At 38.6% G+C, this 25794-nt stretch overlaps 1 protein-coding gene across 2 annotated transcripts in view; it reads left to right on the top strand.

Moving 5' to 3' along the window:
• The window catches only part of LOC128743604 (serine-rich adhesin for platelets), a 374341-nt gene that overhangs the window by 125644 nt on the left and 222903 nt on the right, over positions 1-25794 (top strand). For both annotated transcript variants that reach the window (XM_053840207.1, XM_053840208.1), the window contains exon 4: positions 20994-21082. In XM_053840207.1, the coding sequence (XP_053696182.1) occupies positions 20994-21082 (89 nt within the window). The remainder of the gene's footprint in view (positions 1-20993; positions 21083-25794) is intronic.

Below are 25794 nucleotides of genomic sequence, written 5' to 3'. Positions count from 1 at the left end.
GCTCGAAAATTGATTTACGTTAGCAAGTCCATGACTGCATATGTCGCCTGTTTGCAGTGCAGCGAGTAAAAGCCAAAAGATAACGGCTCTGTTTATTAACCGCCGCAAGTTTATTCTGCTTCTCTGTCTTGAAGCAGCAGCACCAGCAGCCGCAACCACAAGCGTGGTGAATGTAATCGTCATACGTCTGCACGGAAAATGTATGGAAAAATTTCAACTAGAAAATTTCCGTTGATTTCCACTATATAACATATAGAAAACAATATTTTAAGAAAGCCATACAACTGCTATATCTTTCATGAATCCAATGGTATGTGAACCATCAAAATCCGTTTTAAATTTGGAAATTTTTTATTCTTTCGTGGCTCTAGCTTGAATCCAAATTTTGTATTGACACCCTGAGGTAAAACGTAGTTCTACGTCGAAGATCAATGTTATTCCAGCTGAATACAAAGGTATGGAATTTTACATCTCTTTATATCGAGAAGAGTAGGGTAAAATAACCTTCCTTGGGCAAAACAGTCTCGTTGCATAAACAGGCACCATTAAGGGGAAACCGAAAGTGGCTCAAAGATGGCTGGATAAATGGCTACCATTCGAAGCATATATTGTTTTGCGCCTTAAAAATGCATCTGTATTGGCAGAGCACGCTTTCGCCACGTAATCAGTGCTTCCAGCGCTGTTATAATGTCCTAAAACTTGTAATTCAATTTACCGATCTGCTGTGTATCAATAAACGCTCAGCAAAACATAATTGCTAATGGAAAATAAATTTAACTGAACATATTGATCATTACGTGCTCATAAAAGCGACCAATGTATAATTTGGAATTAGTTAATAGATATTTGGTAACGCACATATTTAATTGAACTAGCGATTTCCGAAAAAGCAGCAACACAGTATCAAACTTTCGTCACATCAATGAGCTTTTAAAGAGCTTTCAACTTTCGCCGCATCGATGAGCTTAGAGTGAAATAAACAAACAAAACGCAAACGCAGGAATCAAAAACGCAATCCGATGCAAGCGGATTAATTAAACATCCTAGTGATCCTACGCATTATTCAGTTGCTGCTGTTAATTTTGATTGAATCGGAATGCCTTGATAAAGAAAACAAACCCTTTTTCGGGATGTTTGTAGTCAGTGCGGTTGGCTGCGGATCAGCTGTTTATGTTTGCAAGCTCCGCTATTTGACATATATTACCAATACTAATGCAATATTCAAATAAACGTTTAGGTTTTTAACGAACACATGAGATGTACAGTACAGTGTTTGTCGCACTAACACAATAACGTTAGCCACTTTCGGTTCCGCCTTAAGCTCAATTAGAATCCCTATAGAAATATCTTTCTAAGTCTTTCGACATCAAGATGCACTTAGTTCATTGCAGTTTTGAGATAAAGAAATAACCGTAATGCTGAACGGTTTTAACCTGCGCTTCAAACTATATTCTGTCAATATTTTTTGAAACGATGGTTCTACAATTGATGGAGGGACGGTAGGGGAAGGTAATGAAAAATTTTTGGGAAAGGAGGGTGGAAAGGAAGGGTAATAGGTAGCTACGCTTATCAAGTTGCCGTTGTGACTCCTACCTTTTATCCAATGCTGGAAGCTGCCAAGCTATAATCAGAGATTATAACTGGATTTGAACCCTCAAGACCCACCAGGGCGTGTGGCTCGCTGGTACCCGTGTACCTTTGAAAAATATTAATATTCATGACTGACTGCATTTCAAGGTCAAAAGACTAAAACAAGAGTTTGGTCAATATATTCTGTCAGTTTAACCGGAACGAACTTACTTACTTCTACCAGTAAAGAACCAGGGTGGCTCTTGCCGAATCCAGAATTTCTCTCCACTGTACTCAGTACTGGGCTATTCGTCGCCAATTTGTTGAGCGTCTCGACTCACGCAAGTCCTACTTTAACCTGGTCGAGCCAACTAGCACGTTTGGCCTCTCTATCTTCGGTGCCGGTGGGGTTCTTGAAGAGAATAGATTTCACTGCATAATCGTGCGGCATCCTTGTGACTTGGCCGGCCCACCATAGTCTTCCAACTTTTGCCCGTTGTACGTCAAGAATCTCTCCAAGTAGTGTCTGCAACTCGTGGTTCATACGCATACGCCACTCTCCGCTATCCGTATATAATGTATTCCGTGTATATATTGCCGCTGTTCGCATAACTGTCCCAGTTTGTATGGAGATGGAACTGTTATGCGACGGATAGGACGGATTACATCGTGTTAAACTTATTACTTTCTAAGAAAGCATTTCCATTAACTAGCATTAAAATAATTAAAATTTTCGGCTGCAGTTTCAATGGTGATCTGCAGAAAGAGTGACCCATAATTGTGTAAAACTTGAACAATCACGGTACAATTACGAGTCACTTTTATTTTTCTTCGAATGTCCATAAAACTTATATAAAACAAGTGTTTCTCTCGTGGAGAATACAAATTTTATCTTTGTTTTGATACGAGCATGACTTTTGAGATGTAATTCGTTTAATTTACATTTACGAAGCTTACGAATTCACTAGCCGGTAGCCGCACGTTCAGTTGTTTACTATTTCAGTGATAATTTGACAGCTGGACTGTGCAGCAAATGAAAAAAATCAAAACATATTTTATTCAGCGTTCTGGCGTACTTTTAACTTGTTTAGTAGTACAGAATGAATATATCTACTAATGTAAAATAATTTTTTCTCTCAATGAGTAATTAATAACGAAAATACACGGTTAAAGTTAAAAGGGACTGACTGAATTTTAATTTCCAGGTTAAAAGTGACTAAATTGTGAGTGACCCACGATTGTGGACTGACTGTATATTAATATTTTTTGAAACGGTAGGGGAAAGTAACGATTTTTTTTTCGAGTGGAGGGGAAAGAGCGTGGAGAGAAAGGTGAAGGAAGGAGGAGGGGTATTGGTGGCTACGCTTAGCAAATAGTTGTTGTGACTCCTACCTTTTGTCCCATGCTGGAAGGTGCATGGGTCGAACCAATGTATAATCTGAGATTATAGCCTGATTCGAACCCACAACACCCGCCAGGGCTTGTGGCTCGCTGGTAGCCAAGTACCTTTGAACCACAGAGGCGCTGGACAAAAGGAGACTGCACAACCCCCTTATTAAGGTAGCGACGTGTCTAGTTGGGTTATTTTTAGACACAAATTGTGCCTCTTCCTCCGTCTACTGTAGAAACCAGCGACCGAGAAGTTTTAATCTAACTTGTTTTTACTTGCAGGACGACGACTCTATGCAGGCCCTTGGGAATTACAAGGTACTGCGCGTGACGCTGTTCGTCTGTCAGGGTGTTAGCTGCGAACCTCAGCGCGGGTTTTCGGGGAAAGCCTCGGTTCCTATGAAATAGACAAACCTCGTGTTTTTAGTCTACAGTAGAATGAATTTACGAATGAATGTTATCTAGGCGTGAAAAGCGGAAGAGAGGAGTCGCGAAGAGTATATATCATTGTCATATAGGTCTATTTGAAAAACTACCCGAAAATTGTAAAACCACCGTTTCAAAAAATATTAACGTAATTTTCCCTCGAATGCATACGGGCCTGAACCACGACATTATGTAAATAACCGGTTTCCTATTGGCTTGTTTATATCCATTCAGTCAGCGCCATGTCATCGAATGTGTTTGTACCTGCCCTGCGTGTAATACAACATTGCGGGCTCTCATCATGCTGCCTCATCATGCATGCTTGCTTGCTTGCTTGCTCGTTCGGGCGGCTGCTGCCCAGGCCAGCCAGCCGAGGGAACCACTTGACTTTGCTTCTCGCGTTCGCTGACAGTCAGCGCAGTCAGAGCGCGAGCGAGCGTGGAGATGGAGAACAGTACAGCGGACCCGCAGGGTTTAGCAGTTAGCTAGCTTTCATCGGTGCCGCGCACTGATCGACCGAGAGAAGTGGCTGATGATAATGAAAAACTATTATTTAATTGCTCGTCTCAGTGTGCGTACCTTCGATGCACGTGCATTCAAACGGGCTGAAGGGACGGATCGGCGTGGCAGTTTCTCACCTTCCTTATAGGTATGCATCGCGCCGTATCGCGAGTACTTGACGGATATGGATGAAGAATGCCAATTGTTTTTCTGGCTTGAGCTTATTTACTAGATTGACTCGAGCGCGGAGTAATTAGCAATCATAATAATCTAACTTTATTTTAATAATGTGCGATCTGTTTTATTACGTGATCAAAGGATAAGCTGCGCATGCCGCAGCAAATGGCAAACTATGTGTCGCAAATGCGCGTGTGTTTATCTTATGATGCATCGCTCGCAATGCAACATGCAAGCAAAAAACTGTGCCTCGACTGGTGAAGATGACAGAATAGTTTAGATATGCGCGCTCTCGGTGCGGTGGGACAATATGTTTTTTGCTAAAAAATGCACGGTAATGGAGTATCCGGTTTTGTTGTGTCAATGACCTTGTGGTCGTGCATAACAAGATTATAGTTTATGGTCGAACATATCATAGTTATCATTATTTAACCCTCTAACGGGCAACATCGTAAAAACGATGCAATCAAGCCAATGACTATTTTATGATGAAAGTACACTCAAAAGAACCTGAAGTCTTGATTTTCATGCAAAAATAATTACCCGGAGGAGCGCCAGGTTAGAAAAAGCCCAATTTCCCTATTTCGTTTTTCATGTCTAACGCTCTACCTAGATATTTTTTCAATTCAAATACATTACAAAATTGAAATAAAGCATGAAATTTACTCATAGAAAAATTTTAAGGTCAATCGTTTTGTTCTAGATGTCCTTTTTCTCCAAAAGTAAAAAAGGAAATATTCGCGCATTAATTATTATCGAAATTTTTCGGAATTTTTGTTTTTGAAAGTTGATAACTTTTGAATGCATAGTCAGAATATTGTGATATTAATATCAAAATGTCAAGAAATCTGTTCTGAACACATTTTGCATATTGTCAATTCAAAACAAAATTCGTATGCGGCTCTGGAGCTCTAAAAGCGAAGGCCGTCTACAGACGGTCTTACCCGTTAGAGGGTTAAGTGCAATAAGAATGTGTATCCTATATCCCGGAATGCATTTTTCCCTTTGGTATTTATCATTTTCAATGATTTTTAGGACTACTTGGAAAAGTTAATCGACCCATTCCCCAATCGGTTAACTTTTTCGAGAGTCCACTGTATTAACTTATATTGTACAGATAGACTCGTGATGACTTACGGTTAAGTAAGAGGTATGCCATGACGAAAGCACGCATATGTGAAGGTTCAAGAGCGAAGTGAAAGTAGTTTTAAATTGCGGGAACATTTAAAAAAACAAAGGACGAATGGATTGTGAAGTTTGGGTGATAAATACTTTGAATATTTCGGAACTAGTCTCAACTAATCAAAATCTGTATCAGTATCGGTATGCAGAGTATTTTCCGTTAAGTCCGCATACATCGACGTAATGTTTTTTGAAATATATATTTGATCATTTGGAATGAAAATAATTCACACCATCGTCTATTATTGTTTCAAATGTGTTCTAGTCACTTACGACCTGTTCTATATTATACAAATGCATCGATACCAAGTTAAATTTAGGTCTTATATAACGAGTCGCACAGGCCCCGGTGCACACACGAATCATTTTGACTTGGAAAATTCAATTTGTCTTTATAAATTGTATAACAAAAACTACCTACTATTGTTCAGCGTACATTTGGAATTACCGAAATGAATAGAATTGGAAGGAGCTTTTCCTTTCTTCAGCAGAAAACATTCAAAGTTCTTTCTAATTATTCACGAAGTTTTTGTCTGTCTTTATTTTCCCATTTCACAAAAGTGCGCATTGGATACACACACCATTCAGGTATTTGTTCATGCGTCCCTCCAATCCTCATGCACCTGAACGTGTGACTAGGTTGGCAGATTACCGCTTTTGCGTTCATGCATAGTTGCTTGTGGTAAAGAAATTTGTTTGGCTTTAAAGTTGAAATGAAATTTTATTAAAATCGAACGAATTTGAGAGAGAGAAACGACAACTTCCTGCATTCTAATTTGGTTGAAATTTCAATTCTACATTTGCTATGGCATTAGATTTTCAATGAATTAATATTTTTACTCTGTGCTACGTTTTGGAATCCAAAATACTGCCACCTTCATGGGAAACGATTTCGTCCAAAGCAATTGCTTTTCTAGCTTGGTTGAATGTGAATAGTTTAGTTGGCTGTTCAACAAAGATAATCTATATTGCACTTGCACTCGAGGGGTATACGACCATTAGACGGTCACCATCAAAACCATCACTAATGTGTTATACTCAGACCACACTTGGGCCTTGCCTTCGAGCGTGCTTGTGGTGCTTAGATTGATTACTCACTTATACAGATTATTTGTGCGGCTTTCTTGCTTTTGCATATGTTCTAATATCAAGTTCTTCCCGCTGTATCTGACTTGCACATACGTACATACTTCCAAAGGATTAATTCAGTGCATATTGTGCATATAGTATATATTCGTATCAATCAACAGCAAATTTGATGGAAAATTTTACACTTGCTTTTAGGCCTTGGGAAAATACAGCTGCTCTAGGGGGTATGAAACGGTGAAGGCAACAACAACAACTAGGAAAAAGTGCCCAACACAGCTCTAGCCATCCCAAGCCCCTACCTAGCTCCTCCACGTGGCCATACCTGGAAATACTTCAATTTGTATAATTGAGTAGCCAAGCTAGGAGGTGCGGGGTTTTGCGATTTTCAGTTCCTAACCTAAAATGTAGTTTTAGGCAACCATTAAACCACACGACTTTATTTACAAGTATTATATGATTTAAACTAATATTTTTGGCAAACTAATCTATTTTTAGAGAGCGAAATAAGGCGCTATATCCTTGACCAATTGCAGCCTGGCTTCTGGTCTAAATGCCATTAGTTCATCACTGAGGGTCCGGAGTATCACTTAACCTTTATTGGCAAAGATACTCTCAACGTCTGTAAATAAATCATTATCTATGTATATGGGAAGCGTTTGGTACGGGAGGTCCACGCTTTCTTCCTTCCCCTTGATTTCAAAGAGTTTAATGGGATTAAGTATTTTTTCTGGTTCCACTGGATTGCTTGAAATTCTCTCTGCGGTACATGCTGCGCAGTTGGCCTGGCCGTTGACCAGAAAAATGATTGATTCAAGTAATCGTCATTTTCCAGGATGCCTTCAAGTCAATCAGTTAACTTTTTATTATATTTTCCATGAAAAAGCATTTATAGTCACATAAAATTTTACACTGAAATAGATTTTTATGCATATAGTTATGCGGGAATTTCGGAAATTACGCGATTTCCTAATTTACATGGTTACTAGCTGACCCGACAAACTTCGTATTGCCACAAATTAAACTGTGTTGTACATAAATCGTGAATCTCGGATGACCTTTGTCACAGTTTTGCAAGTTTCTGAGGAGTTCATAGGTGGTTTAAAATACAAATTTTCCTCGCAGTAAAGTAGAAAACAACTCCCCCCATGGCTTATCCTGATTTGGTTCCATTTGCTTAATTAGTTCTCTAGTTATGAGGAAATTTCTATTTCATTTATATGGGAGCCACCCCTCCTAAAAAGGGGAAGGGTACTAATTCATCATAAAACAAATTCTTGCCTTCTAAAACCCCCACATGCCAAATGTGGTTCTATTTGCTTGATTAGTTCTCGAGCTATGATAAAATTTGCATTTCATTTGTATGGGAGCCCCCTACTAAAAAGTGGAGGGGTCCTAATTCATCATAGAAGAAAATTTTACCTCCAAAAACCCCCACATGCGAAAATTGGTTCCATTTGATTGATTAGTTCTCGAGTTATGAGGAAATTTGTATTTCATTTATATGGGAGCTCCCTCTTCTAAAAAGGGAAGGGGTTCTAATTCATCATAGCAAAAATTCTTGCCTCCAAAAACCCCCACGTGCCAAATTTGGTTCCATTTGACTGATTAGTTCTCGAGTTATGAGGAAATTTGTATTTCATTTGTATAGGAGCCCACCACCCCTCCTAAAGTGGGGAGGGGTCCCAGTTTGCCATAGAAAAAAAATCTTGCCTCCAAAAACCTTCACATACCAAATTTGGTTCCATTTGCTTGATTAGTTCTGGAGTTATGAGGAAATTAGTATTGGAGCCCCCCCCCATCTTGCAAGGGGAAGGGGTCATAATTCCTCTCCTAAAAGAGGGAGGGGTCTCAATTCACCATAGAAAAAATTTTTGCCTCCAGAAACACTCACTTGCCAAATTTTGTTCCATCTGCTTGATTAGTTCTCGAGTTATGCAGGAATTTGTGTTTCATTTGTATGGGAGCCCCCCCCCTCTTAGTGGGGGGAGGGGCTCCCAAACCATCATAAGAACCTTCATCGGCCCCAAAAACCCATACATGCAAATTTTAACACCGGTCGGTTCAGTAGTTTTTGATTCTATAAGGAACATACGGACAGACAGGCAGCAATCCATTTTTATAGGTATAGATTTTCATGCAGAATTCGAAACTCAACGGTTCGCGGTTTTTACACGAACTTTGAAATTTATGCGGTTTTGAAACAAACTTCGGAATTTAAGTGGGTTTGCTTTATGTGTCTATTTTTAAGCGTAGTTATGAAATTCACAACATTTTTTTACGCAAATTTTAGACTTGCTGTGATTTCTAGTATTCCTGGAAGTGTTAACAACTCCTCTGGTTAATTCAATTTAGCAACCAGTTGGCTTCGGATTGAATCGACCAATCCCAAAGTCCATAAGGTCTATGATAGTTTGACGTCCGCTGATAATACGCCTTTTAATCCCAAGGCTGGTATTGTTGTCTTCTCTTACCAGTAAGCCAAGGTATATGAACATGTCGGCTACCTCGAACTGATCCCCGTCGATTACCACGGACCTGCCTAATCGAGACCTGTTACAGTCGATCTCACCCGCCAGCATATATGTACTTCGTTTTAGACGAATTTATCTTCTACACAGTCTTTATTGCTTTTCGCTTTAGCCTGAGGTACTGATCTTCCACGGCCTCAAATCTTCTGCCGACAGCATCCACGTCGTCGGCAAACAAGATAAATTGACTGGACTTATTGAATATCGTGTCCCTCATTTCGATCGTCACTCGTCTTATAACACCTTCAAGCGCAACGTTGAATAGCAGGTACGATAGACCATCTCCTTGTCGAAGTACCCTGCGAGATTCGAATGGGTTCAACAATCCACCCAAGATTCTTATACAGCACTAGATCCCATCTATCGTAACCATATAAGCTTACCAATAAAGCCGTTTTCGCCCAGAATGTTTCATAGCACTTAAGCAATTGTCGGTTTACCTTATCATATGTGGCTTTGAAATCAATGAATAGTTGATGCGTGGGGACTCTGAGTTCGCGGTACTTCTGGAGGATCTGCCGCACCAATGAAGAACGCTGACTTGCAACTGTAACCACTTTTTGTAGTATTCTTTGGAAATTGTGATTTTCAGAAAATTCAGAAAAAATTAGGTAGTACGTTATGTTTCTAAACGAATTCGATTTGTGATTATTATCATTACGAGGGTATCTTTGTCTAGCGTTCGATTGCTTTCTACGTATCTTGTTTTGCAAGGTCCTATGGATGAAAAGCGAAACAAGTTGTGTGTTATGTCATCCGGACGTTGATTAAGAGCTTCTGGATGCCAGGCAGCATCACGATTCGTTAGGGGATTATTATCTAAAAAAAAATTTCTAGTGAGCTCGACCGAGGCATAAAATTACTAGCTACCGGGTACAAAATCACGATTAAATAGTTTCATGGCGATTAGCGGCGTTTTGCGATTTAATTTGCGAGATAAATAAATTATTTCCTTGACAAAGGCACGAACATTTCGAATTGGAAACATCGTAGGAAGTCGGTTATTATATTTAGCAGTTCTAATGATGTTACACAAATGACCGCACGAATTGACGCCATCGTTGCTAGGGATAGTGGCAACTTATCGTAAGAACTTTTGCTGAAGGATGTCAGAATTTCATAACATTTTTTTCGTGGCCATATTTCATTAACTTATGAATGAGAAAAATATTTTTAAAACTTTGAGGGTTGGAGAATGTCCTCGGTTATGAAAGAGGTTTGGTTTTTTGGTCATAATTTTTGATCGGATCATCCAATTTCTTATCTTTTAAAGCATTTGAAAGTTTGAAGACATCTGTATCTTTTTGCTAAAAACAGCATATTTTTTAAACGATGTCCGAGAAAATTAGATAATTTCTTGGGAAAATTGGGGATTTCAAATTTTTCAAATATTTTTAATATGTCCGGAAACTATGACCGACCCATGTATAAAATTTTATAAAGTTTTGGAAGTCATCCGTCGAAGTATTAGCCTAGTCTGTACGAGAATTTAAAAAAAATCCGCTCAAATTATACTCAAATCGTGTCTACTATTTTCAAACATAGTTGTATTATGACCTACTGTCGAAGAAATCTGTTTGTTTGCTGACCTTTTTCGTTATCGTAACCTTTGTTTTTTTTTTGCTGACCACTGCGGGGCTTGCAGGAAATCTTGAAAGGAGAATAACCTTGATAAGCATTACGTAAACTGATTTGTGGTTTGAACCCGCTCCTTCAATTGGTATGTTATTATGACTTCGATCTATTCGATTGATAATTGCACGAGATTGTACAATGTGGATTTGAAGTGTTTGAACTTAGTATAATTAATACGATCAAACATGTGAACTTTGAATTGATTTCACTATTCGTGTCTGATATCGAACCATTATCGGTACAGTACAAAACAGACGCGCCGAAGATAATTAAGCGGTACAGTAAATCGCGTTAATGAATATTGAACATGCCGATCGCTGGTAGGTAGTCAGTCGGTGTATAGTGAAGTTTTCTTTGCTGTGTTTTGTTTTCTTGTGGGAAAGCCGCGAAAGAGCTCATTAATGATGTAAATTTATGTGTCTTATTCGGCGACTGCCTACAGCCGCCCCGGCGGCTGGCTGGTTGTGTGCTCCTTTGTGCCATAATGCAAAAACCTAGAAAAGTGCCAAAGGTGAATGAATTAAAATACGAGAAAGAGAAACTAAACTTTTAGCCTGTTGATTATTTATTTTGCAGCGGCGGCGCGGCGTGCCGACGTAATTATGAATAAGCGTTTTGGCGGCCCGCAGGTGAACTTCCGAAAGGTCCATAAACGTTGATTGCAATTTTTTTTAATTGCTCATCCCAAATTAGTGAGATGGTTTCTGCAAATTATGTGGTTTGATGGTTTATTAAAATAATATTTGTAATAATTGTATTTATGTAATAATCATCATATAATCATAATCATAAAGAATCATGACAGCTCGAAAAATAAATTCAACGAATCTTAACCCTTCACTAATGACAATGTTACTCAATAACTAGATTACCCCTGCTGATTTCAATAAAAATTCAAACATCCTCCAACGCAAATATTCGCCCAAATTGATAGTCTGCCACTCATCATCATCACCCAACGGTGTTGCCACATCGTTATGACACTTATAGATGTACTAGTAGTGATGAAAACCCCTCCGGACCGATTGCATCAGTCAAATAGCAAGAGTGGCCAGAGAAGATGATGGGATAAAAGTGTCCCCCCGCAAGCTTTCATCGCCTCGAATCGCACGTCGTGACCTTGACTGCTTGACCAGTTCCTCCGGCTAATTTATTCCGGAGAAACACAAACGCGCACCGGAGGACAAAAAGTTATATTTTTTGTTCGCTATCACACCGTTTACCGGCTGTTGACCGGATGTCCACCGAGAGAAAATATCACGGCAGTTAAGATGTCACAATTGTTGTCGGTGACAAGCCGAGTTCATTAGCATTTGCTGTGAACCGTTCATTGTATCAGATTTGGACCATTTGTAGCTGTCAGTTTTGACAATCAGATTGGTGCCAGTGTATGGCTTGAATAAATACTAAACTTTTCAATGTAACAGTAATACAGTTCGCACGGCTGAAATTATGACAACTCTGTTTGGTTTTCTTTTTATTATTTTGCTTTGGTGCAAAATCTTAAACGGCTTAGAACAGATTTCATACTCAAACAGTCTGTCAGACGTGACTTACTGTTAGAACTGAATTGTACTGGCTCTGTTTTTATTTTTCAAACACACTCATGTTTACGACAATCATATATTATCGAATTTCATAAAGGAAACGGTCATTTCATCAGAATCGTTCCTCGAAGTCTTCCGTTGATAAGTTTCGATTGGTATTCAATATTCATACGCGACTTTTGCGTTGTGTCAACAAAATATGCGAGAATTCGATTAGATAAATAGCCAATGCAATGTGCTTTGAGTGACAGGACAGAGTGGCTGACTGAATTCCGCCGCATCTACTAGGTGCACAATGGATAGATTGTGGAAATATCAAAATCAAACGGAAATTGAAACGTTCGGATTTCAATGATACGGTATGACAGCCGTATTAGGTTTGAATGATACGAGGTATTTTTCCTATACTCGACATGTCAACGTTTCGTGAATTATAAGAGATTGTTTATGGGTCACTATGCGACTAATAATCGAATCAGAAAGGAATTGCAAATTCAGTTTGTTGTGAACAAAAAAAACTACAGACCAAATTGTTTCGACATTTTTTCTGCAGCCACTGTAATTTCGCTAAATAACATCGGCTTAAGCTTAAATTATGCATTCATTTTTATCAAGTTTCTATAGGGGCTTTGAAATTTGAAGGTTAGGTAGAACAATGTGTCTGTTTTAGAACGAATTTTCAAATTGTCTAACACTACAGTGCCCTACTTTTGGAACACATGAATGTTCTATCACCAACATTAGACAAGTTATTTACATTTTCTTTGTAAAAATCTTTCAACCTGCAGTGTAGGGTATGGCACTAGTTCTTCAACTTACCTTTACTTTGGGTCTACGTTCTGTTTTTCATAGACTGGGTGGAAAACCTTCACTAAATCTCACTTGAAAAATGCTAATTGACAACTAGCGTTTCATAGCTAGGTAGGGTTCGTGTGGGTATTTTCAATCTATTAGGTAGTAGCCTGAACAATGTTCTTGAATTATGTTAAAATTATATATATTCGAGTAAAGACTTTCATACCAATTGGTTGGAAAACATTTATTGAATATCTGAGTGCATTTTGGTCTTAATGAAACGCTTTTCAAATTGAGTTATAGTTCTCACGAGAAATGATGAGGTTGCTTTGGCTATTTTAAGCCTGCGGCACTATTGTAGCTTCTGTGTGGTTTGAATTTCCAGCAGGTCGACCGTGCCTGTATGGCACAAATCGTAACAGTTATAGAGTAGGGCGGGGCATAAGTGCGATGTTTGAAGTTGTCATCAATTTTCGTGAGATATAAAGCAGGAAAACAACAAAATATATTTTATAGTGATGCAGCTACTCAATGTCTTTACATTCAACTATAAATCATCTAGAATAATAGTGTTATTGAAAATAAATTCTTCATTCTTCTGATCAAGTGCCGATTCGCACTTTTACCCCACTAGCGGGGCAAAAGTACGAATACCGCGGGGCAAAAGTGCGAAGCTAGAATCCATGAAATTAGCACAGCAGTAGCTAACAAAACCATATTATCTTCAATTTGCGGTATGTTTCGGTAAGGAATATTCTCAATTTACACTTTTCCTGTTTTGCGCTGGTGTATTGCAGCTTCTGTCAGATCGAAACTTTCCCAAACGTTTGTTTTTTGTTTCATCAGCGGAAAAACATTCTTTTCCAGTTTTCTGCAGATCTTCCATTTCCAGTATCTGTAATATAGTGCCAAAAGTTGTATATAATTAGCTATACATTTTTGCCTCGTCCATGAATCGCAATTTTGCCCCGTCCGTGAATCGCACTTTTACCCCGCTAAGCGCTTGACGGGGTTTGATTAACTTATGGAAAAGCGAAATATATTTTGTAAACTCTTTTCACCGTATTTTCAAAACAGATATGCAAGTGATGTAAAACACTGCTACAAATTTTTAACAAGTAATTTCCTCCTGTTGATATCGTATTACCCGTATAACGAAAAATTACATCAAAACCGCCCTAAAATAACATTTGCACATAACTCAGCAACTATGCTTCGTAAGCAATCAAAGTTTACATTAGATTCAAGCTGTCAAAGTAGTCACCCATCCATGCCAATGTAGTCAATTTACTCGGAATCTGCACCGATAAATCATTAAATCGCACTTTTACCCCTCCTTACTCTATAACAAAGGTAAAAATGTAGTTTCAACCACATTTATGATTGTTTTACGTACAAACAGAAATTTCATTTTGTTTCAAACTGATATGTATGATTGAAATATTTATTGTTATATCGATGTTAAACTCAATTTGAAAATACTTTACTTTTAATTCAAAACTGTTTTTTCGCTCCGTGATAGCAACGAAACCTTTCCCTGTCGCGGCTAAAACGCTGAGAGACGAACAGCGTCGCGCGCGGTAACTTACAAGTCGCAAGGACTTGCATAGTGTCGTCGTCCCGTCAGTAAAATGAGTTAGATTCTCAATCCATGAATCGAACTTTTACCCCGTCAGTAAATTGAACTTTTGCCCCGCTAGGCGTTTGACGGGGTTTTATTAAATTATGGAAAAGCGAAATATATTTTGTTAATTCTTCTCACCGCAATTTCAAGAGAGATATCTGAGTGATATAAAACGCTGCTACAATTTGTCAACAAGTAATATCCTCCTGTTGATATCGTATTTGCCGTACAACGAAATATAACATCAAAACCATTCTAAAATAACATTTACCCATAATTCAGCAACTATGCTTCGTAAACAACAAATGTTTATGATAGATTTAAGCTGTCAAAGTACTCACCAATTCATGCCAATGTAGTCAATTTACTCGGAATCCTCACTGATAAATCATTGAATCGCACTTTTACCCTCATCGTACTTTTACCCCTCCTTACTCTAATGCAATCCTCCGAATAACTCAATGGATAAATTCTTAATTGCTCAATTACCAATAAAGCTGATTTTTGGTATATTGTTGCGGGTTACCTAAGGCTTATCACCTACCAAAAATCGCCTAGGTATATCTATTTGAAGGAATCTAAGAAATTGCGATGAGCAAACAGCATTATCCAAGAGCCTATCCGGTGGATTGCTGAACTTCAACAGCAGACCAAAAGGAAGACAGATGGTTTATATGTTGGTATTTTTCAAGTGCTGCCAGCACACCGGTAATCTAATCTAATCTAATCTAATCTAATCTAATCTCACACTAATGCAGCCAATTCTGGAAGGCATCCTGGAAAATGACGATTACTTGAATCAATCATTTTTCTTGTCAACGGCCAGGCCAACTGCGCAGCATGTACCGCAGAGAGAATTCCAAGGAATCAAGTGGAACTAGAAAAAATACCTAATTCCATCAAACTCCTTGAAATCAAGGGAAGGAAGAAAGCGTGGATCTCCCGTACCAAACGCTTCCCATATACATAGATAATGATTTATTTACAGTCGTTGGGAGTATCTTTGCTAATAAGGGTTAAGTGATACTCCGGACCCTCAGGGATGAACTAATGGCATTTAGACCAGAAACCAGGCTGCAATTGGCCAAGGATATAGCGCCTTATTTCGCTCTCTGAAAATAGATTAGTTTACCAAAAAATTAGTATAAATCATATAATACTTGAAATTAAAGTCGTGTGGTTTAATGGTTGCCTAAAACTACATTTGTAAGGTTAGGAACTGAAAACCGCACGACCCCGCACCTCCTAGCTTGGCTACTCAATTATACAAATTGAAGTATTTCCAGGTATGGCCACGTGGAGGCGCTAGGTAGGGGCTTGGGATGGCTAGAGCTATGTTGGGCGCTTCTTCTTAGTTGCCTTCCCCATTTCATACCCAAGTGCTGCCAGCACACCGGTAATACAATAAATTAAATAGGGATTTTTACACAATGTGCTAGAAGCGTTCTTGGCGCCTCTTGGCGCCCTCTTAAAAGGGAGAAGGGTCATTATTCCCTTCCTAAAGACGGGAGGTGTCTCAATACACCATAGAAAAAACAATTGCCTACAAAAACACCCACATGCTAAATTTGGATCCATTTGCTTGGTTAGTTCTCGAATTATAAGGAAATTAGTATTTCATTTGTATGGGAACCCCCTCCTAAACAGGTAAGGGGTCTCAATTCATCATAGAAAAAAATCATGCCTCCAAAAACACCCACATGTCAAATATGGTTCCATTTGATTAATTAGTTCTCGAGTTATGAGCAAATTTGTATTTCATTTGTATAGGAGCCCCCCCTCCTGAAGTAGGGAGAGGTTTCAATTCACCATAGAAAAAATTCTTGTCTCCAAAAACACCCACATGTCGAATTTGGTTCCATTTGCTTGATTAGTTCACGAGTTTTGAGGAAATTTGTATTTCATGTGTATGGAAGCCCTCCCTCTTAAAAGGGAGAGGGGCTCAATTCCCCTCCTAAAGAGGGGGGGGGGTCTCAATTCACCATAGAAAAAAATTGCCTACAAAAACACCCACATGCTAAATTTGGTTCCATTTGCTTGATTAGTTCTCGAGTTATAAGGAAATTTGTATTTCATTTGTATAGGAGCCCCCTTCCTAAAGTGGGGAGAGGTCTCAATTCACCATAGAAAAAAATCCTGTCTCCAAAAAGACCCACATGTAAAATTTTGTTCCATTTGCTTGATTAATTCTCGAGTTATGCAGAAATTTGTGTTTCATTTGTATGGGAGCCCCCCTCTTAGGGAGAGGAGGGGTCTCTAACCATTATAAGAACCTTCCCTGGCCCCAAAAACCCTATATGCAAATTTTCACGCACATCGGTTCAGTAGTTTTCGATTCTAAAAGGAACATACGGACAGACAGACAGAAATCCATTTTTATAGGTATAGATAGTTATAACGCATTAATGTCTATAAGTGCTACTTTCTTTTCAGTATGGTTATTTACTGGCAAAGTTTTTCTTTGGAAAAGCGCTGCAAAAGAAAAAGAACATTGGCTGAATTCAGCCGCAGGCTGAAAATACGCTCCGGTACCCTAGGTAACTACGTAGGGTACGGGAGGGTATTTTCAGCCCTTTAAGCGATGGCATTTATTTTTTCGGCAAATGGCCTAGTTCTAGTGGAAGAACAGGTGGTTTTGACATTCTTTGAATAAAAAATAGTAGATTACTTACAGTCTTGAGAAAATAGTTATAACATATTAAAATTGTATGTCGGCAAAGTATATTTGTTGGCGAAAGAAAAGGCAAATAGGCTGAATTTAGAAACCTGCTGAAAATACTATCCCGTAGCCTATCTGTCGCGAAATTAATATAAATAGTAGATTCCCAGGTATAACAAATTAACTCAACGCAGTTCAGTTCGCAGCCAAGCATATTCACAATTGCAATGGCGAACCACATGTCTAGTCTATTCAGTCTCCTGTGTTGTGCTGTTGTGCGTGTGCAGCTAGCAGGTGTACGGTTGCCTTATATGATCAAGCGGATCTCGCTCGTGCGTGAAGTTAACAAATAGCACGTGTCAGAGGGTACTTTATCAGATAAGTAGTTTATTTAGTTTTGTTTCTTGTAAGCCAGAGCGCCTGTTTTGTGCGTCTAATACGTGTCTACTAAACAGACCTTTCCAATTCGCAAAAATTTTCTGGATTATGTATGCTGGACTGCAAATAATTGCATAAAGTATATCTTGGGTAAGGTAATAAAGTATGCATTCAATCTGCTTCGTTTCGAGCGATTTTCGCGCCGAAACTACTCTACTGGAAAAGCTTTTTACTCCACATAAGCTCTCGACATGCCCTGCGTACAAATTGCGCGGCGATAGAATTAGGCGATCTTAAAAGAGCGCTCCAAAAGGTCGGTTCCAGTGACCTAGTCTCCTTGAACACCTATGGACCTTTGTCATCTGACGATTCAGAAACTGATGAAGAACTGAAAGACTTACCATCGCTGAAGAGTTTAGACACTACAAGAATAGATCGTACTGCTTCCAACAAGATTCTGCACCGTCTCACCGGGCGAAAGCTACACAGGCTTGGTGAGAGGACAATTTTCCGGATTTTATTTCTTCAAAAGAGTGACCTGCCTCTTCGCCTGATTTGAATCCTCTCAGGCTAGGCAAACTAGGGAGCACTAAAGGATTGATAGTGGATTATTTTAAGTGAGATATGAAGAAAACTTGGGATGAAATACCTCAGGATATCGTGCGTGCCAGCTCTAACGCTTTTCAACAACGATTGCGACTGGAAATTAAAGCAAAGAGAAAAAGATTTGATTTGGACTAATTTGGGACAAATGTTTTGGATACTATTTACACAAAATACACTCAAAATTAAAATTTGTGCAAACAAGGCTTATTTTTGTGACCATTTACTTTATTGACTCAACCTGTATTATTTTCAGTGGGACAAGATTAATTTTGTATCATATATTTCAAATTATCCAATAATGCACATTGAATCATGATGGTGCAAACTTAATTTGCGTCTTAATTTCCTAACCAATGGCCAAGAGAATACTAACTTCTCGGAACATTTAGGGTCAACTGGGGCGGTGGAGCGTGCTTCGAGCCTCGTCTGGAAACAATGGCAAGAATAATGGACCATAAATATGATCCGATTAATAAACAGAGAGAGAGAGAGAGAAAACGAGCAAGTCTGGTTGAGTTGCTGCCAAACACTTGCTGCCACTGCACACAGAGTCACTATTGGAATTGAGTGCAGTGCACTGCACTGCTGGCTGGTACGAGGAATCCAGATTTATTGGTTTCAAGAGGCAAGTCGAGTCTTTTCGTTCGTCACATCCGGTTCGGTGGCTTAACTAGATAGAGGAGGGAGCTTGATGGGGCTATTGTTCCTCTCATTAGGCACAGTGTTTCGAACTCAAAAAAGTTGTCGTCAATCCTCAGTGACGACCCCTTTTTTAACGCCGGAATTTCTTTGGACCCCTCATCAAGGAAAACTATCTACGCCCTCCTATGTATTCGGCTGTTCAATCAGCTTGCCTAGCTAGTACTGCACGACTGGATCGGAGTGGATGCAGTTTCCTAGTTGGACAGTCGATCGGAGAGGAAGACAAGCACTGAATTCACAATATACATTGAGTAGGGTGGTTCGCTTTACCAACCCGAAAGACTTGATATCCTCTTTGAAAGCTTCGACTGTGTTGCGGCACTTTTTTGGTCGAAATTCGGACATCTAGCCAAAGATTTAAAACATTTTTGAACCAGCCTAAGCATTCACAGGTGTACGCGATTCCGTGTCCTATCGGTTATTGATTTATTGTGACTTCTGCATACAAGACTCTGCCGTTGCTCGTACGAGCAAGGAACGAATGGTTCACCTTGGCTGTAGGGTAGCTTGGCCTAACACGTCATATAATAATGATATGTTTATTCTATAGCTAGCAATGTGTTCATCAAAGATGATAACGGTTGATAGTTTTCAAACTTATGCAGTTTTGAATACTGAAACAACACGTCAGACAGTTAGGAGGTTTTAAATTTGGTTTTTATGAGTAATCATTTCAAATCAATAAGCACGGGGTCAGAGGGAGCCATCGTAGCCGGTGGATCGGCAAGTAATTTGGACAGTTTCGCTCTATAAATAGATGCGAATCGAATGTCGCCTTTCGTGAAAGCTGTCCAACTGATAACAACACAGCACAGCACAGATAAGACGAACGAAGAAGGTACGTGAAACTTACGAAAGCGGTGCCTTGTTTTCGGGTGTCGAGAGTACTGACGTCAGTCAGTATTCTTGCACTGAAGGTGCGGAATTGAAACCGCGAAAAAATGCTCTCTTTAGTGTTGGTTGGATTTGAAATAGTAGTTCTAGTAGTGTTGTTTTTATGTTGTATTATCTTTGCACTAGGTCTATGGACAATTTATAAATGTGTACAATCGAATTTTGAACAATATTTTAGAACACAAGACATGAAAAGACGTGAAAGTAATGTTTATACTAGATTACGGGTTGTTTTACGGTTAGTATCACCTCAGCTTACCTTGAACATAACCTTATATAGTAGATTAACAGAAGATCAAAAAGTTTAATGTAGGGGTTATTTCTAATTCCCGTCGTAATAAGTAAAGCCATCCTAATTTTCATCATTTGTTGGATGGATTTAATTAATACTCCAAGAGTTCTTGTGCTGATTTGACTAAAACACACTTAGCTTCCGATCCGTGAACTTTGAAATCACTGAAAAGCGATTATTAAAGCATATTATTGAAATTACGCAACTGACTTTATTTCCTAAATTCGTCGAACCGTTTTAAAATTCGTCCATCCAAATTTTTTCATTGTCCGAACTAAAAATCACAACAATGTTTACGAAGCTAACGAGCATGTATTTGTGTGTGATGGCATGACAAATGTTATTCTGCAAAATTTCTGCAGGTCAGGCAAGTTTTCCTGGACGACAATGCCTTGCGTGAGCTATTTTCATTTATGAATGACGGAAATTAAAACGATTAGTCGACATTTTCTTCTTCGTCGCACAAAAAACGTAGGAAATTTGGCTGCTAGGACTTCTTTAATGATAAAAAGCATTTAAATAGATCTCAGCTCACTTTGATTGATCGCTTATGATAGACAACAAACTAAAAATTAATTTTGCATTGTGTATCATAAAACTGCTGATATTTTTAATAATTTGTGTGGGATAGGACGGGAATAGGCAAGTACGACGAAGCAGCAACATACCCTACATTAAATTCCTTTTTTAAAATCTAAGCCAATATTATTTCTCGTCATTGTCTGCGAGCACTTCTTTTTACATTTCAAAATCTATATCAGCATTGTCGCCTCTTACGATTGCCGTAAACAAGTTACACTCGGATGAAAGCGTCGCCAAACAATCCCCCCACTCTTTCACTATCTGCTACCATACCAGCCAGTGGCAGTTCCAGTTATCAATTGTGAGCCTCGGAATGCTGTTTGTTTGTGACTTTCTTGTTCTTTTTTTCGCTTTCTATTGATAGCAGATCGTTATCTGATCGGTTCTTTTTTTCTCTCTGGCTTATTTTGTTTTTCAGCACTCGGAATCACAGCAAGGACAGCTCACAGAGTGACATCAGTCTTACCGGTGGATCCCCCAAAATGCAGTTGAAACTCCCCAATCTACGTAAGTATACTTTTTATCCTCTATGAGAGCTCTATATGGCGGCATCCATAAAGTACGTCACGCTTATAGGGGGGAGGGGGGGTAGACCTAATCGTGACGATTTGTGACGTAGGGGGGAGGGGGGGTTTGAAGTTATGTGACGTCACATGAAAAAAAAAATCAAATGGAAAATTTATTCGGGATATTATAATTTAGCCTTCCTTTTAAGATACAACTATTGAAGGTTTCTATAAAATTAACGTTCTGATGAATTTTAAAACAAATAGTAAAATTTTTTGAATGAAAACTTTTTTTCAACATATATGTGTGAACAGCACTCATTTATTCTTCTATGTAGTATGAACTCTCCATTACGGCTTTACAGAATATGCAGTACACCGCTGAAGAGCTACTTGAGTACCGTCTTGCCTAAAAGATTTTTGCAACCGCAAATAGCAGTCGCACAAACTCCTGAGAGGCTACGGGGTGCTACCAGAGACCCATGGCAATGTTTTCCCTTGATATTCGTGCTGAACTCAATCGATTAACATAAACTCATACCGAAGTTCCACTGCTGCTTTTAAGGTTTTTCAGTATAATTTATACTGCCCCTCACTCAAAAGCTCTCTGAACAATAGAGTTTATGCCACTTGCGGACTAAATTTCGCATCTAAGGTAGTGTTGAATGATTGCACGATTGAATGAATACACAAAATGACGAAATCCGTCAGAAAAGTTCTTCCAAGGCGTGTTGCTGCAAGACGTCAGCAGGAAGTCCTGATTCTTTCAACTAGATCAGACGAATTTGAGTGGATGGATGTAAAGGACGTGGATATGCGCGAAACATTCATCGACGACACATCAGCGACTTCTGATATTTTCAAAATCCGTGAATCGATGACTTATAAGCTCAAAAATTTTCCTTTTTTTATTTGCTGAAATTCATTTGATAGCTTTAAATAAAAAGGTTGAAATGAATATTTAATTTTTTTGTTGTGAAGGAGGGGGGGTAGCCGTGACGTGACGTACTTTCTCAGGGGGGTCACCGAATGTGTAACGAAATGTGACGAGGGGGGGAGGGGGGGTTGATTTTGGTCAAAATTTGCGTGACGTACTAAATGGATGTCGCCTATATGTATCCGCTGTTCTTTCTTTCGAAGTTCGAAACTAATCAAGATTAATCAGATTACTACCACCCACCACCACCACTAGTGTCCATGTGTTCGCTTGTGGGTGATACACAGTTAAGCTCATCAAAGCTTTCCAAGGCTTTTCTCTTTCTTTTACTCTGCTGACGTTCAAGTTTCTCCTCCGTAGTCTACATTTTGGCGTTTCTACTTTTTATTTTCCCAGCTTTTTAATCTACAGCGGCATACGAAAGAGCAGCGGAAAAGTTTCGTGCTCTGCTGATGATGATGTAAAGTTTTCCACGGACTGGTCTGCCTGCTGCCGCCCATTCTCAAGGTGTGCCTTTTAGCAGAGGCAGAACTAGTAGATAATCTTTTAGGGACGTTAAATGATTCGAGAGCCTTAACTATTTAATTTAATAGCAAGGGTTGAAAAGTGGTGCGAAAATCTTAGGATTTAATAAGAAAGAAACCGTTTTTATCTGGCATATACTTAAATATTTAGTCTGATAATGGAGACTGGATGACAGTGTCTGCTGTAATCAATCATTGTCCAGCTTTTGACAAATGATTCCTTCTTGAAATCGGAGAACCGTCGTCTGAATAGCCGTGGTTATTACAACCAAACCGAAACCATTTATCCAACTGTTCGTGTGTATCACATCAACAAATAGATATTGTGTTACTACCTACTATCAATGACTTGTTTCATATGGACTGTCCGACGTCGTCGACCCATGTTCAGTAGACAAGATAAGAGTCGTTGCAGAAAAAAATATCATACCAAACCGACCCGGTTTGAAGCTCATCCATGCTTATAGGAATTATATGTTTATTCGCTATGACTGCGAAGCCAAACAAAATTAACACGTAAGCCAGCCAGTCAAAGTGTATGTAAACGACTCAATTAGCACCATGCGCGGTTGATCGGTAGGCTAGTATTGGTCTGCAGCCCGGTCAGCTTTACTTGAGAAAGCTCAACCCGATCAAGTTTTGGTTCATAAAGCCCCTCACGTTTTGTTTTTTTTACGAAGCTGGGCGTATTCGGTACAACGGAGCAAGTTAGACTCGACAAAAGCTCATTCGTTCGTACAAAGCTGGTGCAGAAAAGAAAAATTGCTGGTGTTTATTTCGTCTGCTGATTAAAATTTTTCTTTTGGATTGAATTTCATTGAAAATAGTACTCAAAACTCATCGTAGCAAATTAAAAATAGAGAATTGAACACACATGGTAATAATTTTGTTTGAGGCTAGTCGATCAATATTTATATAATTTCATTTTAAATAATAATTTGAAACAAAAATATTTTACTATGTACAAACAGAACAGTACAACGCAACGTCGCTGAAACGTCATTCACGCTGGTGAATTTTATAGGTCTAACACATTAGCTCTCGATCCTATAGCTCAACCGTTGCGTCGTGATCATGAAGTGATCAGTCGTTTTGTTTGTGTTCATTTCTCAGCAACAGCATCAGAAGCATAACATAACTTTTTGCCCTTCGGATCGCAAGTGAGTATGTATGCGTTTGCAGAAACAAGAATTGAAAAAACAAAAACGTTTGAAATAGATTTGCCATAGTGTCAAAAGATAAATAGAAAAATAAATTTGTAATACAGGATCCATTCGTTTTTGGCAACACGACAGAACTATCATTGGCATAGTTTCCTTCAAATTTTATTACGAAATTTCACGCAGCAGATCAGGCTTGCTGATAATCGCATCATAACGCCTATTTTTAGTCTTCAAGCACGAACGCATTCGAAGATTCAATAACGCCTCACTGCTCCAGAATGAAGATAATAATAACACTAGAATGCTTGCAGCGATGCGATTTGCGAGAGAGTAATACATAGGCCGAACGTTTCTGTTTTATCTTTGCGCTTTCTATTCTTCGCCTTCGGTCCGTTTGTAGTGCGAAGCGTACATGATATTCTTCACTCTTCTTCGAATGCTTCGAACTTCGATCTTCATGAAGAAGCGAACAAAAATTTATCACCGAGGCGATGAATAATACTTTAGTGTAGTTGGCTGCAGATAACGGATAAAATGTAAAAGCAAGCTGTTTCCGTATTTTATTTTTGGAAACCTTATAAGATAGTGTGTATGCATGTATGTGTGAGTGTACGTATGTGCGAGTGTACGTATGTGTGTGCTTATGAACGTTTTGCACTCACTTTTCTCAGAGTCGGTAGACAGATTTGGATGATCTTGGTGGCAAATGAAAGATCATTATTGAATTTTATATAAGTATATAAGCATACGTTATTTGAAAACTGTTCTGTTTAGACCTAACAAACGAAATTAAACTATATTTAAACTTGAATACGTAAGGAACGTATATAAAACCGTCAAAACGTGGATAACAAAACATCTATCAAGAGTCCATTTTATGTATTAATGTATGTATGTGTGCTTGCATGTATATGTATGAGTATTTATGTATTTGTGATGTATGTACGTGTGCTTGTATGTACGCACAACATTGATATATTTTGTTTCTAATTTTATTTCGTAATAATTTCGGTAATTGTCCGCTATGCCTTCAGAATTGCCAGGTCCGCCTCGAAGAAATATTCTGAGATGTCAGTTTTGTTTTTAAAAAAGAATAAAACTGATTTTCGAATACGGCCGTGTCTAAAATAATCCGTGAAACGTGCCAAAATCGATTCGATCTGTAGCTGGTTTATACAAATAGTTACTCGTAGAATTAAAATAGCAAGAAATAATTTTCCTATACAAATTTCAAGCAAATTTTGCGTTCTTGCAATCAACAAAGACTTGCACTGGACAAACAATTATTTATCTCAGTAGTTACTGATATTTTACATATATTCATTGAGGACTGAAAAAATGATCATCTATGTGATATATTTTCCTAACCATACGAATATATTTGAAATTAATAAAGGTGTTGATAAAATAAATTAACTGGGTGACGCTAAGAAATGTTTACGCACCCCAGGATTAAGAGAAATATCACTATTGCACCTAGCACATTCTTGAATTATTTTTATTTGACCGTTATGTGTACAACAGGGTACCCGGGTACCTTTTCAGTTTTAAAATAGTTAGGCCATTGCAAATCATTTCAAAAGTTTTTGTCACCCCCCCCCCCCCTTGGAAACTGGCATGAAAAATCGGGGGGCAAAAAAATAATTTGTAGGATATGAGTTAATTTTTTTTTTATAAAATCAATTGTCAGTGGGCTCTACAGACTGAAAAACTTGAAAAATGAGTGTACGAGTTGAGTTAACGCTTCTAGCATGAAATAGAAATGGAAATTCAAACGGCGGAATTTCCGAAAATTGGCCAAAAGATTTTCTTTCGTTTTTGACGTAGGACTACGTCTTTGTTTACTATCTGGGACTGGGTAGCACTTTGTGAAATCGAAAATGGAAGTGTTATGTTGGAATGAAAGATTTCAAATGCTAATAACTACTAAACTACTGAACGAAACTGAACAATTTATATGTCGTTGGAAAGATAAAATGACCAGCAATTTTATGGCGGGTGCGAGAGCAATTTCATGAGCGGTGTAAGAGGGGGGGGGGCTCCCATACAAATGAAACACAAATTTCTTCGAAACTCGAGAACTAATCAG

This window comes from Sabethes cyaneus, chromosome 3 (genome assembly GCF_943734655.1).
Source record: "Sabethes cyaneus chromosome 3, idSabCyanKW18_F2, whole genome shotgun sequence".
NCBI classification, from domain to species: domain Eukaryota; kingdom Metazoa; phylum Arthropoda; class Insecta; order Diptera; family Culicidae; genus Sabethes; species Sabethes cyaneus.
The sequence above is the reverse complement of the archived record's forward strand: the minus strand, read 5'-3'. Positions and strand labels throughout refer to the sequence as shown.